Source organism: Maniola hyperantus, chromosome 21, assembly GCF_902806685.2.
Source record: "Maniola hyperantus chromosome 21, iAphHyp1.2, whole genome shotgun sequence".
Taxonomy (NCBI): domain Eukaryota; kingdom Metazoa; phylum Arthropoda; class Insecta; order Lepidoptera; family Nymphalidae; genus Maniola; species Maniola hyperantus.
The window spans coordinates 5,639,786-5,653,361 of record NC_048556.1 but is presented as its reverse complement, the minus strand read 5'-3'; the positions used below and the strand labels follow the sequence as shown (position 1 = coordinate 5,653,361).

The window sequence follows — 13,576 nt, the reverse complement described above, 5'->3', positions numbered from 1 at the left end:
AATGTACCTACCTAATAATTATATTCTTATATTTATTATGGTCAAATAATGAGTAATAAGTATAGAACATAATATAATCAGTCAGTGGTATAGAATTATTCTAATAAATTTATAGTCCGTACAAAATGACTTCTCACGCGCCATTTTAACTGTATGGGTCTCAGAATAAGGACTATTAGAAGTAGCCCTATTGTGACACTTACTGTTAGAGCGAGATAGCTAAATGCATTTAAGCTCTTATTAGAACGTGACAAAATGGTTATGTTTTGTCCTTATCACCGTGGCCACTTTTTTTTGTTTGTCAAAATGTATTTGTACGTGAGTATTTGACAAACAACGTGAAGTGTAGAAGGAATGACATTTCATAAGTAAGAAAATCTGCTTGAGCGAGAGGGACTGAGGGGGCCACGCTAGTTGCAAATCTGACATATGTCTGTGGCATGGGTCAACTGTGTCATGTCAAAAGTACGGTTCACGTTCACCCGTTCGCTCCTTGTTTATTAAGCCTATGGTTCACCCACGAATGTATTTAATTCGTGCAGTTGACCCATAGAGTTAAAATGGCGCATGAGGAGTCATTTTGTACGGACTATTACTCTTCTTTTCTTTGAATTATACTATATCTATGGTTATGGTATTATATTCTTAGGATTATATTATACTCTTTAAGGATCACATAGGATGTTTACTCTTTGTTTTGAAGTTTGAGGTCATAGAGATGCTAAGTTTGAGGTTTTGATATGGTTTTGATATCGTGATATTATTATACTCTTTGGGTTTGGGTTTGGTATGTAAAAAAATGTACTCCGTGGGTTTGTATGTTATTGGTCCGTGGTTTGTGGTGGGTTTATATCTCTGTGGGTTTGGTCAGCTCAGCTCAGCTGAGCTCAGCGGGCTCAGCGTATTTTGTAACAAATTCGTAATGTTTTTGTTATATTTCCACATATTTTGTATAGAAAAACAGTTGCATACAGACTGATTGCATTATAGAATGGAGTCGTAAACACAAGAGTTCTGTGAATTGATACATTAGTTTGCAATTCATGGAGTTAAAGGTCTGGGTCGAGGGAATACAAAGGATTGTTTGTGGGGTGACGGAGACCACGACTTGTCAGGTCAGTAGATTATTTCCCATCGCTAATAATTATTATGAAAGCATAGCTTTCTAATCTCACTTTCCATAAGCATAATTATATATGAGGATATTAAATGCAAAACAAACAAAAAATGTTCGACTGACGTTTTGTTTTTAACTAATGTAGTCGTTTTGTTTTGATCCCAAAATAGGAAATTATTTTAGACCCATATGAATTCTTCTAAAATTAAAACACATCTACATCCAAAATGACATAAATGTGAACTTGTTGATAAACCTTTGTTTAAGAATATTTTTATTTACATATAGGATGTAGTGTTTGCTTTGGCTCATGCCACTGGCAAAGTGGGCAGATTCACTTTGATAGAGAGATGGAGGAATAATGAACGACTTTTAGCTCCACAGGAATTTCCACTAAAGGTAAATAATTACTTATTAATTTTAATATTGTAATAGAAATAGAAATAGAAATAGAAATAGTGTTTATTTGCTAGAATGTGGTACAATTTGGTCTTAAATCTATTGTGTAAAGAAAAAAGCTATAGATAGTCTTAAAACTATCGCCACCTATCCATTTCTCAAAAGGCAAAATAATGGCTTATATTGTTACTTTCCACTTTTTGACATAATTAATATTACAAAATTAATGATTATATAAATATTATACTGGACTGAAATTTTTTAAGCTTTCCACTGCCATTTCTGGTGATATCTTTTGCATTGTATATTATAAGTTATCATAGATTTTTTCTATGTTGCATTTCTCAGGTACATTTTGAAAAATACATAGGTAATGTACATGCTATCTTTGTTATATGTCTATTGTTTTGGTTTTGGTGTACAATAAAGCATATTTTACTTACTTTTACTTTACTTTTAATGAACTAAATGTAAAATCCAAAGTTTTCTGCAACCAGTGAACTGCATAGTTGATTTATGTCAGTCTGTCTGTTTCTCCATTTATATACATGTCGATTTTATAGCTTATTATGTTATAATTTTAGATCCTGATGAAATGGGGTGAATACTCCAATGATATTCAATTTATATTAAGAAGATCTGACAATAGCAGCAACAACCAAAAACTAGTACAACCTACCAATAACTCTAGATCACCTATTGGAAATGGGTATGTTTATCTACATGACTATTATCAAAAACTAGATGATGCCCGCGACTTCGTCCGCGTGGATTTAGGTTTTTAAAAATCCCGTGGGAACTCTTTGATTTTTCGGGATAAAAAGTAGCCTATGTCCTTCCCCGGGATGCAATCTATCGCTGTACCAAATTTCGTCAAAATCGGTTGAACGGATGGGCTGTGAAAGGCTAGCAGACAGTCAGACGGACAGGCAGACACACTTTTGCATTTATAATATTAGTATGGATGACAAATATAAAAAAAAATTAAAGCCTGTATGTGATATATGTACATAAATATCAATATCTGCAAAGAAGAACATTGTATATCACTATATCAGTTTTTGGCAATTTTGAGTATCAATTATCACTACCTACCTATATTATAAATATGAAAGTGTGATTGTTTGTTGGTTTGTCTTTCAATCACTTTGCAATGGAGTAATGGACTGGCTTGACTCTTTGCATAGGCTACTTTTATCCTGGAAAATCAGAGGGGTTTCAAAAACTGGGTATCTGCAACTTGTTTGTCTTTTATAACTTTTATTCACAAAATCTATTGACATATTAAACATTATGTTGAAACGCTATTGTAGCATACAGGCAAATAATACATACAAACTTACATTCATACTAACACATATACTACATTCAAGACACTGTCGTCTCGAGTCTGCACCCCACGCAGTGTGCGTATAAAAAAATGTTATTATTTGGTAAGACTCAACATCTGAAATCAATAAGTGTTTCTATAAACAATGTAAATTGTTTATAGAAACACTTATTGACCTATACTATAACACTATTATTATGTATCAATAAGTAGATGGAATGACACTTTTTAAACCTTCGTGGTTTTTTGCTGTGTCTAAATTGGATTTGTTAAACGATCTTTAAAAAAAATAAATTGACTTGGCCATAAATATCTAGTTTCCTCAAGTATAGCATGTAATTATTGTCACCAGGAGTCATAACACATCCAGTCCAAACATATCAGACAAACAAAGCTCACCGAACAGGACTAACTCAACCCCCACACATAACAATGTAAATAACACCTCCCCTGGGAACCCTGTGGGTGTGGTGAAGGGGGTGCAGCAAACCAAATCCCCAGAGTCTAACAGCCCCGTGCTTAAAGATGTCCCACCTTACAGGTAAGGATCAAGCGATCAGTATCAGAAATCTATTTTATCTATATGTATTTATTTATAGACTAAAGAAAAGTAAATAAATAAATAAATAAATCGTTTATTTCTCAAAAGTATTGGTACAAGTACATATAAGTATTAATTACAATTACAGATTACAAGTGGTGATAATAATATGTAACTAAGTGTAGGTATATTATGCTTGCTTGCACATTTCATAAACTTTTACCAGTGGACCCTACACTAGGAGGTGACCTGTATCGTAGGGTCCGAGTTAATGTTTACCATGGTTTCCTGTTTTATTTCATTTATGCGGTTAAGCACGGAAAATTAGTGACTGAGGTATATTAATGGTATATATATGTTATAAAACTTATGAATACATATCATAATAAGGATTATAATATATAAGAGATCATTACATACTAAAAATAATAATAATAATGTAATATATTTTATAAATAAAAGTAATGGAAGTGTACAACAACGTGCGTATTTAGTTGATGCGTTTGAGCAAAGTAAACGTAAGTTACTCCTTACTTTGTAAACTAAAGCATTAGAGAAAAAATTGAGGTTGTTTGTAATTTGCAGCCCAAACAGATTAGTCTGTGCTAGGGCTGACAAAAAACATCAACCCATATTGATTTACGATTTTAGGAGTGCATATTGACTTTCTTTAGACTTAAGACAAAGTTAAAACAAGAAAGATTTTTGTCAGCGCCATAATTAATCTGTCTTGATTTAACTCTAAATAAAAGTCAAAGTACACTTTAAGGATCTCATACTTAGTTAGCAGTGTCTATGTATTAGCTATTATCATGTTATTAAGTTATATTTCATAACAGTTACACAGATTAACGTCACTGATGATACATAATATCAATGCTGTAAATAGTTAAGAGACCTTTGATTTGAGGAGCTGACAGGATACAGAACGACACTAGTTCACAAAATTAAACATTACAGGATGGCAAAAAAATTAGAATTCAATTGAATTTTAAAGTTCTTTAGTATTGCACTAATCTGATTTTGAAAGTAAATGCACTTTTTGAAGGAAACTCACTTTGAGGCTATTTTAATTGAAAATAATAGATCAAGACACTGCAATTAAAAAATTGAGTAAAAAATAGGTCTAGTCCAGCTCAGTTCACCAGTTCCTCATTTTATTAAAAAAGTTTTATTATTCATTAACACTTGACAATTTTATCAAATATCATTTATTTGTATTAATATATTCCCTGTTATTATTGCACTATCCTTCTAACTTTAATCAATATATCCGCTTAAGTGTCAATAATTTTTAACATTTAACAGAGACCCACCACCGCCATACAGGTCACCCCCACCGCCCTCAGCTTTAAGAAAGTCCCCTAACCGCACTACTCGCAGGCCTCCGCACATGTCTCCTGTCAACCTGACGGAGAGACCAGAGGAAGAGCGCAGTCCCGAGGCTGTGTGCTACAACAGTCAATACAGGGAACTGGTGTCACTAGTGAACTATCAGAGGGAGAAACTGTCCAGCCAACAAGTTGATCTAATCAAGGTAAATAATAGAAAGTCACCTAGGCCCTAACAGCACTACTTGCAGGCCTCCGCACATGTCTCCTGTCAACCTGGAGTAAAGAAGCCTTATATGCTTATAGGCTAGGCTTACTTTTTATCACAGAAAATCAAAGAGTTTGCCATGAGATTTTTGAATAACCTGAATCCAAATCATGGACATTATTTATTTGGCACAACTAGCTTGTATCCCAGAGACGGATATAGATTACTTTTTGTCCCGGAAAATCAAAGATTTCCCACTCAAGGAATTGTGAAATACCGAAACTTACGAACGCGGACGAAGTCGCAGGCTATCTATAGTTGATATGGCAGTCGGGGTATGAGGTGGGGGTACGTCACCGGTACGCCACCGCACGTCATCCGCGCTCGTCCGCACCGGGTTAGCGCGGGTGCAGTGCGAGTGTGCGAGGAGTCCCCTCCCCAATTGCCTTCTCGACCTGTCGCATACTATAGTATTTTTAATATTTCTTTTCACAGTATGACGCTGAAATTGGGTTTTGGGAGAACAAAGGACGGGAACAAGAAAGACAAGTGGAGTTATTACAGCAGCAGATCAGTTCCACTGATAATCAACTTCGAATCAGTACTGAACAGGTAAATCTATACTAATATATCCATACTAGCTTATGCCCGCGACTTTGTCCGCGTGCACTACACAAATTTCAAACCCCTTAGGGGTTGAATTTTCAAAAACCCTTTCTTAGCGGATGCCTACGTCATAACAGCTATCTCCATGCCGAATTTTAGCCCGATCCGTCCAGTAGTTTGAGCTGTGCGTTGATAGATCAGTCAGTCAGTCAGTCGGTCACCTTTTCCTTTTATATTATATTTAGATTAATAAATTGTGTTTTCATGTTTGTCTGTTACCTATTTGGGCTCATCCGCTTAACCGAATTTGACGAAATTTGGTACAGAGAAATTTGCAACCTGAAGAGCATAGGTTACAAATTAAAGGGTTGCCATAGGATTTTTAAAAACCTAAATCCATGCAGATGAAGCTGCGGGTGTACAAAGATAATCTCTCAAAATATTTATTCGGATGTGAAATAGAAATTGAAAGATTTTTTGTCAAATAAAAAGTACTTTTGAATCGTCAAATGCAGCAACCACTGGTTAAGAATGCATTACCTATTGAGAACCAGCAAAAAACTCTTTTCAAAGATGGATAAAAGTACCTACCTATAGGAGTAATTTTCATTCTAAACAGGAACATTATTATTGTCCTAGTTCAGTTATAGACAAGTTATTATATTACCATAAATTATAACACGGCATGGCATTAAAATTATACCTATTTAGATACAAACAAGCCATTATATCATAAATTGATACAAAAACTTTGTAATGAAGTTTTTGCCCTTGCTATGTCTTTTATAATTTGTATATAAACTTGTTTGAATAATGCTATGAATCAGTGTGCACCTTTGAATTAACCTTTGACATTAAGAATAAAGTCAGACCTAACACATTACAAAGCTTTCTGTTCTCATAAAACAGTTCCCATCATCTTTATTGTTTTTGCCACCACTTTTGTTTTTATTAGCTAGCTATGGTCTACGGCCTACATAATATACTTGACAAAAATGTTACATTCAGTCATATTTGTATAATACGCGACACGTCGAGATAGCAATCAAAGAGTTCCCACGGGATTTGTGAAAACTTAAAAACTCACGCGGAATAATTCGCGGGTGACATCTCTTGGCGGGAAGTAGAATTAGAAGACTAGCTTATGCTCGCGACTTCATCCGCGTGGACTACACAAATTTCAAACCCCTATTTCACCCCCTTTTGGGTTTGAATTTAGGGGTTGAATTTTCAAAAATCCTTTCTTAGATGCCTACATCATAAAAGCTATCTGCATGCCAAATTTCAGCCTAATCCGTCCAGTAGTTTGAGCTGTGTGTTGATAGATCAGTGAGTCAGTCAATCCTTTTATATATTTAGATGTATTACGTGTGTAACGAGGGATATACTAGTTGATATGTCCACAGGTACAAGCACTCAACTATGTGGAAGAAGAAAGTGAAATAGCCAAACAAAATGAAAAGACGCTAAAGTCTGAGATAGTTTTAGTGCGATCCAAACTCGCGAACTGCGAAACCGAGTTGCTACAGTGTAAGAATAAAATCCGGAAGCTTATGGAGGATATACATAATGAACAGCGCGTTGTTAGCAGTCGTCAGCAGGAGAATAGGTAAGAAAATAAAGAAAAAAACCTACAGTCGTATTTTTTCGACATTTTGCACGACAATTCAAAAACTATGATTCATAAAAATAAATAACAATCTATTTTAGAATGTACAGGTGAAGACCTTTCATATGATACCCCACTTGATATAGTCACTCACTTCGAAAGTTGAAAGTACTAATTATTAGTTCATGACCACAATTTAATTTTTTTTTTGTGTGATCTAACCCTAAATTCACGGATTTCAGATTTTTCCCCAAATGTCAGCTATAAAATCTTCTTACCTGCCAAATTTCATGATTCTAGGTCAACGGGAAGTACCCTGTAGGTTTCTTGACAGACAGACGGACAGACAGACAACAAAGTGATCCTATACGGGTTGCGTTTTTCCTTTTGAGGTACGGAACCCTAAAAATTACTGTACTCTATCCACGGAGAGATGTTAGCAAGGGCTCTCTCTGTTACGTAGTCTCATACGAATGACAGACCAAAAACTCAGTGGGCGTTAATCATTTCGAGTGGCCAACCAATTCAAAAAACATTCGAAAAACGTTCGGAATTCAATTCGAAAACATAGTCTCGTTTGTGATTGGCTGCCAACTCAAAATGGCTAACGCCCACTAAGTTTTTCGTCTCTATCATTTGTATGGGATTACGTAACAGAGAGAGCCCTATACTAACTTCTCTCCGAGGATAGAGTATATAGCGTGAATTTTAAAAACTATTCTAATTTTTTAGGGTTCCGTACCTCAAAAGGAAAAACGGAACCCTTATAGGATCACTTTGTTGTCTGTCTGTTTGTCTGTCTGTCTGTCTGTCAAGAAACCTACAGGGTACTTCCCGTTGACCTAGAATTATGAAATTTGGCAGGTAGGTGGGTCTTATAGCTGGCTTAAGGGGAAAAATCTGAAAAGCGTGAATTTAGGGTTAGATCACACAAAAAAAATTAAATTGTGGTCATGAACTAATAATTAGTATAAGTATATAGTAATAAGTAAGATAACTATATCAAGTGGGGTATCATATTATGAAAGGGCTTTACCTGTGCATTCTAAAGCAGATTTTTATTTATTTTTATGCATCATAGTTTTTGAATTATCCTGCAAAATGTTGAAAAAATACGACTGTAGTCCGGAACCCTCATTGCGCGAGCCTGACTCGCACTTGGCCGGTTTTATTTTTAATGATATGGCAGATCTTTTGAATACGATTTCTACTTATTTCATTCGTCTAATGAGACCTTAAGTTTAGCCTTGGCCTTGATGCAATTTCAGGCAAGCACTGGAGCGTTCGATGCTGGCGGAAGTGGAGAATCTTCAAACGCAGATACAGCAGGCGAAACACGCCACCGAAATCAACCATCTCACTGCAGAGAATCTTAAAAGAGAGGTGCGTACTTACTACCAACCCATACTTAATATTATAAATGCGAAAGTGTGCCTGTCTGTCTGTCTGCTAGAGCCTTTCACGGCCCATCCATTCAACCGATTTTTACGAAATTTGGTACAGTGATAGCTTGCATCCTCGGGGAAGGACATAGGCTACTTTTTATCCCGGAAAATCATAGGGTTCCCACGGGATTTTCAAAAACCTAAATCCACGCGGACGAAGTCGCGGCCATTAGCTAGTACCTAATAACATTAAAAAGGCTCTGCTCTTTTTCTTTTGAGCTTGTAATCGTTTGTAATCCAAATTACCATATTCAAAAACCTATCGCTAGATTTGAATTTAATCTATGGCGTCCATTAGATGGTAAGCTTTTGCTGTCAGTTTTAATAAGTTTAATAAGTCTCAATAGCTCAACGGTTAAGGAGCGAATTGCAATCCGAAAGCTCCGCGATTTAACCCCCACCCGTTGCTCTATTACTCGTAAGTTCTATCCTTTATATTATATCTATTCTCTATCTCCTAATCTAACACTACTAAGCTTTACGCTTAGTTGGAGGGGAAAAGGGAATATTAATCATGATAAACGTGGCTAATATTCTTTAAAAAAGTTTTGCGACAGTCTGCTGGCTGTGAGCACTGACCTCTGCTATTACAAGTACGCTGGACCTGCGATTGCCGACCTGTTTTGGAAGCTTGCCGAGTTGTCTGTGAGTGACAGGTTACCGTCCAATGGACGCCTCGCCTCACGCCTACCAAACTTCTAGTTAGAAATATATAGAAAAACCATAATTATGTATTTTAGGTTGGTGTCCTAGAGAATGCCATAATGGAGAAGAAGCGGCAAGTGGAGCGGTTGGTTCAGGAGATGAAGGAAGCCAATCTACAGAGTCTCACGGGCAGCGTGGATGAGTTACGACATCCACTAGATGGTAATTATCTAAATATATAAAAGGAAAAGGTGACTGACTGACTGACTGATCTATCAACGCACAGCTCAAACTATTGGACGGATCGGGCTGAAATGTGACATGCAGATATATATTATGACGTAGGCATCCGCTAAGGATTTTTGAAAATTCAACCCCTAAGGGGGTGACTTAATTGGGGTTTGAAATTTGTATAGTCCACGCGGACGAAGTTGCGAGCATAAGCTAGTTATTTCAATAAAACTTGAAGCTATCCTTACCTAATTACTATACAAATCCTGTTCGTGTGGAATGTTGCCAAGAATACTGGCTACATTTCCGCGCTGGACAGCCGGGCTGATCCGTCGCGCAAAAAATGAGCCAGTCCTTCTGTCACCAGATGAGGGTTATTAATCGCGGTGAAATTCATTTTACAAAAAAAGGTTACTATGGTTTTTTTCTTTTAGTTTAATATTATTACTTGCATAACTAAATTTTCAACTTAAAATGCGACTGCAAGGAGATATTCAGTCAAAAAACTGTTTCTGGGCGCGAGCGGCTACGAAACGAAGTGACCAAGTGAAAATTCGAAAAGAGCTCGTCGAAATATATAAGACTAGCTGTTGCCCGCGACTTCGTCCACGTGGAATTATGTTTTTAAAAATCCCGTGGGAACTTTGATTTTCCGGGATAAGAAGTAGCCTATGTCACTCTCCAGGTCTTTATCTATACCCATGCAAAAAATCACGTCAATCCGTTGCACCGTTGCGACATGATTGAACGACAAACCAACTAACCAATAAACCAACAAACAAACACACTTTGGCATTAATAAGGGTGCTGATTACCAATTTTCAAAACTCCCTGAAAACTTTCCAAGTTTATATAGTTTTCTCTCTGCCACAACATGCCTCGAGCGTCATCATATTATCCAATCATTGTTTCAGGTTTATGCAAGGCAGGAAGCGCACGTAGAATAATAGGTTCACCGAGGCAACTAGAAAATGCAGCACCGACCAATAAAAATCCTCACGGAGTGTGGGTGTGAATATATCAATCCGCCATTTATTGATGAACTTTACGGTGTCGATCACAGCCATCGGTCTAGAGGTTTTCGGTCAAAGTTCAATAATGAAAAGTCATAGACATTCTTATTTGACCATCACAGTCTGCATATTGTGTGTATAGAGAGATCAATGCAGTAGTTTGTCAGTTATCGCCAGAAAAACATGGGAATTGTCAAAAACTGGTGTTTGTGTGGTCTTATGTAGCAAACTTTTTTGGAAACATTGTAAACTCCCATTGTTTTTGGCAATAACTTACAAACTACAGTTTGCAGTTAACCAGATAAAATGTTTTTAGACACATTTGTCTGTGGTTTGCTGAAGTCATTACTACAACAAATCACAGATTATGTCTCTGATACACTTGTAAGTTTTACTTACGTAAGTAGCTTACATGTTTAACTTACGATAAATTTACTAATGTAAACATGACTCTTATACATTAGTCATAGTACATTTACCTTAGTAAATTTGCTGTTGATTAATTACGTAAGAAACTTACGTGAGTAAAAATTATTAGTAACTGTAATCGCGGCTTTACAGTGAATGGGAAACTCTAGACCGTTAACGTGAAACGATGCTTCTGTAAGAAAAGTTTTGATTCTATTGCAGATGGGTGTGCAAACAAGAGTTTATATAATTTTTTTATTGTTTAAATGTATTTAATGTGTTTGAGTGCAAATTTTTTAAAGTATTAATCAATTTTATTTACTGTTCTGTGACATTTTTTAGGTATTTTATGAAAGTGATTTACGGTTAAGACTCGAGGCATATTGTATTTTTGCTCGAATTTCAACTCTTACTTTGCTAGAGTGCAAAGTACGAGATGAAATTCGAGCAAAATTAGCACTTTATAAGTCCTGCAAATTGACGTCATTTCGATGTTAATGAGACATGGTTGCAGCGTAATAGCAATTTGCGGGACTTATACCACGCAGATTTCAAAGGGCAAAGAAATCCTTTCCGAGCGAGTAAGATGAAAAGAAATGAGTTTTAATTTAGGTTTCTTTTGCCTCAGTTCCATAATTCCCTATGCTTCAATAAGTAGATATTAGTTCAGCGTAAAAAGAATTAGAAGAAAGCTTTTATCATTTGAAGAAACATTTTATGTGATAATAAAGTTCTTTGGAAAATCACTTGCTTTTAATATGATGTTTTAATGTGCAATCCTTGCACAGTACAAAAATATTTTATGCGAACATTTTTCGCTATTGAATGTTAAAGCCTAAATATAATTATTATTACAATGTATTGTACTGCCATAGATTTTGTGTGAATGCTATTTTAGTTAATGTTATTTAATTTTCATTATTTGTTTTATTAATAAACGTAGACACTTTTTATAATGACCGTAATTCATAATGCTGATCAATATGGTGACTAAATAATAAAGATAATTAATATGGTGACTGTAAATCACAAAGTTGACCAATGTGGTGATTGTAACTCATTAGTTGACTAGTATGGTGATTGTAAATCATAGAATTGACCAATATGGTGATTGTAAATCATGACCTATTGATTTATAATTATAATGATTAATGGTTTATGATTTACAATCATAAAACCGAGCAATATGGTGACTGACAATTAACTGAACATAAATAAAAGCGTTATTTGTGATTTTAAAAGTAATCAATGAATGGGTCATTCATAAGGTGGTCTGTTCTATGTTTATTAATAACGCAAAATATAATTATGTGTAAGTTATTATTTAGTAGATAATTTATTAGATTTGTGTTCAAATTAGTGTCATATTTAATCTTTGTCACAAAATATGCTGTTTTGTGATTAATTTGGAATGTATTAGCGCATCTTGCCGTCTCATTAGGTATTGACGTAATATTGAAATGAAATATAATTTTAATTAAAAAAGGGAACAAAACAAACAGGTTTTGAAAACCATGTACATAAGTAATATAGTCTTTATCGTAGAACGGTGGTTTTGCAAAATTCTAAAATGACTTCTGCTATATTTGGATACTACAATATAAAAATATCAATCTACCATATTCTTAAAACAGACACTTTTTCGGATATATAGTACGCGACAGGTCGAGATGGACATCGAGGTGTGGACATCCCGCACTAACCCGATGCGGGACAGCGCGGGGAACATGCGGCCCCCCACCTCATACCCCGATTGCCATCTCGACCTGTCGCGAACTATACATATGTGAATTTTTATTGCTTGACAAAAATGGCTTCGGAAATCATTCAAAATGGCTATATTTTGGAAAGTTTCACTAAATGCGGATCCGTTACTTTTCTACGATCGTGACAATATTATCTTGGCCCTATATATAATTTACACACTGTTTATATATGATGACTTCGACAATTCTGTCAATTTAGACGTGTATATAAAGTGTGTTTTCACTATTTTATGTGTATATAAATATTGAAGCATTTAAATATGTATTTACAGTTTGATAAATAGATAAGCCTCCAATGTTTGGTCAGACAAAAGCTCATACACAGCTGACTATTGAATCCATTTAGTAGTCTGCTGTCTGAAACCAATTTCCTAAAATGAAATAATTATATCCTAAGTATCTATATTTTTTGGTTCAAATATTGGCATTGGACATGGACATTGGTTTTAATCGGCTTACAAAGAGTAGTGGTTGATAAAAATATATTGGGTAAGTAGTTGATCAAAAATAATATTGTGCCATGAGTACAAACAAATTTTTATACCATTATTATCTTAAAAAATAAATTTAAAAAGTACTCACCTATTTTCAAATACATAATTTTAAATTGTATCGGACTTTATACTTAATTGAAATTTGCAATATAGAAATAGTGTGTTGATATTGTTAATAGAATAATCTAGTCGGAAATATAAGCCATTGCAATATTTTATAGACAATTTTCATATAGACGTCGTAACTCGTACATACGGCCTAACGGTTCACTTGAAATGTATTCAAGCATAATACAAGTTTGTAAGTCCTAAATATTTATAGATTGTACTTATCTCACTCTGTGTACTCTGCATGGTTACTAATAGACAATTTGTGTATTATACAAAATATACTGAATTTAGAACAAGTTTGGTCATTTTATTTGCTTCATAG

General features: G+C 35.0%; 1 protein-coding gene across 4 annotated transcripts; it reads left to right on the top strand.

Annotated features, from left to right (window-relative positions):
- Positions 1–864: 864 nt before the first annotated feature.
- Positions 865–13,550, top strand: RASSF8 (ras association domain-containing protein 8). 4 transcript variants are annotated; one of them, XM_034980101.2, is made up of 10 exons: positions 865–1,115; positions 1,406–1,516; positions 2,101–2,225; positions 3,199–3,387; positions 4,771–4,924; positions 5,422–5,538; positions 6,939–7,141; positions 8,410–8,524; positions 9,327–9,453; positions 10,377–13,550. In XM_034980101.2, exons 1-10 carry the CDS (start codon positions 1,044–1,046, stop codon positions 10,475–10,477), a joined length of 1,314 nt encoding a protein of 437 aa, XP_034835992.1. In that variant the 5' UTR covers positions 865–1,043; the 3' UTR covers positions 10,478–13,550. The 4 variants fall into 4 exon arrangements, with proteins under 4 accessions (XP_034835992.1, XP_034835991.1, XP_034835990.1 ...); XM_034980100.2 differs by having other exon boundaries at positions 4,717–4,924; XM_034980099.2 differs by having other exon boundaries at positions 4,696–4,924.
- The last annotated feature ends 26 nt before the right edge of the window (positions 13,551–13,576 follow it).

Bases quoted from the DNA above. Each gene is read 5' to 3' on its own strand.
- RASSF8 (XM_034980099.2), top strand. From the start codon at position 1,044: ATGGAGTTAAAGGTCTGGGTCGAGGGAATACAAAGGATTGTTTGTGGG. The intron at 8,525-9,326 runs GTGCGTACTTAC...TATGTATTTTAG, and splicing joins CAGAGAATCTTAAAAGAGAG to GTTGGTGTCCTAGAGAATGC. The intron at 9,454-10,376 runs GTAATTATCTAA...TCATTGTTTCAG, and splicing joins GTTACGACATCCACTAGATG to GTTTATGCAAGGCAGGAAGC.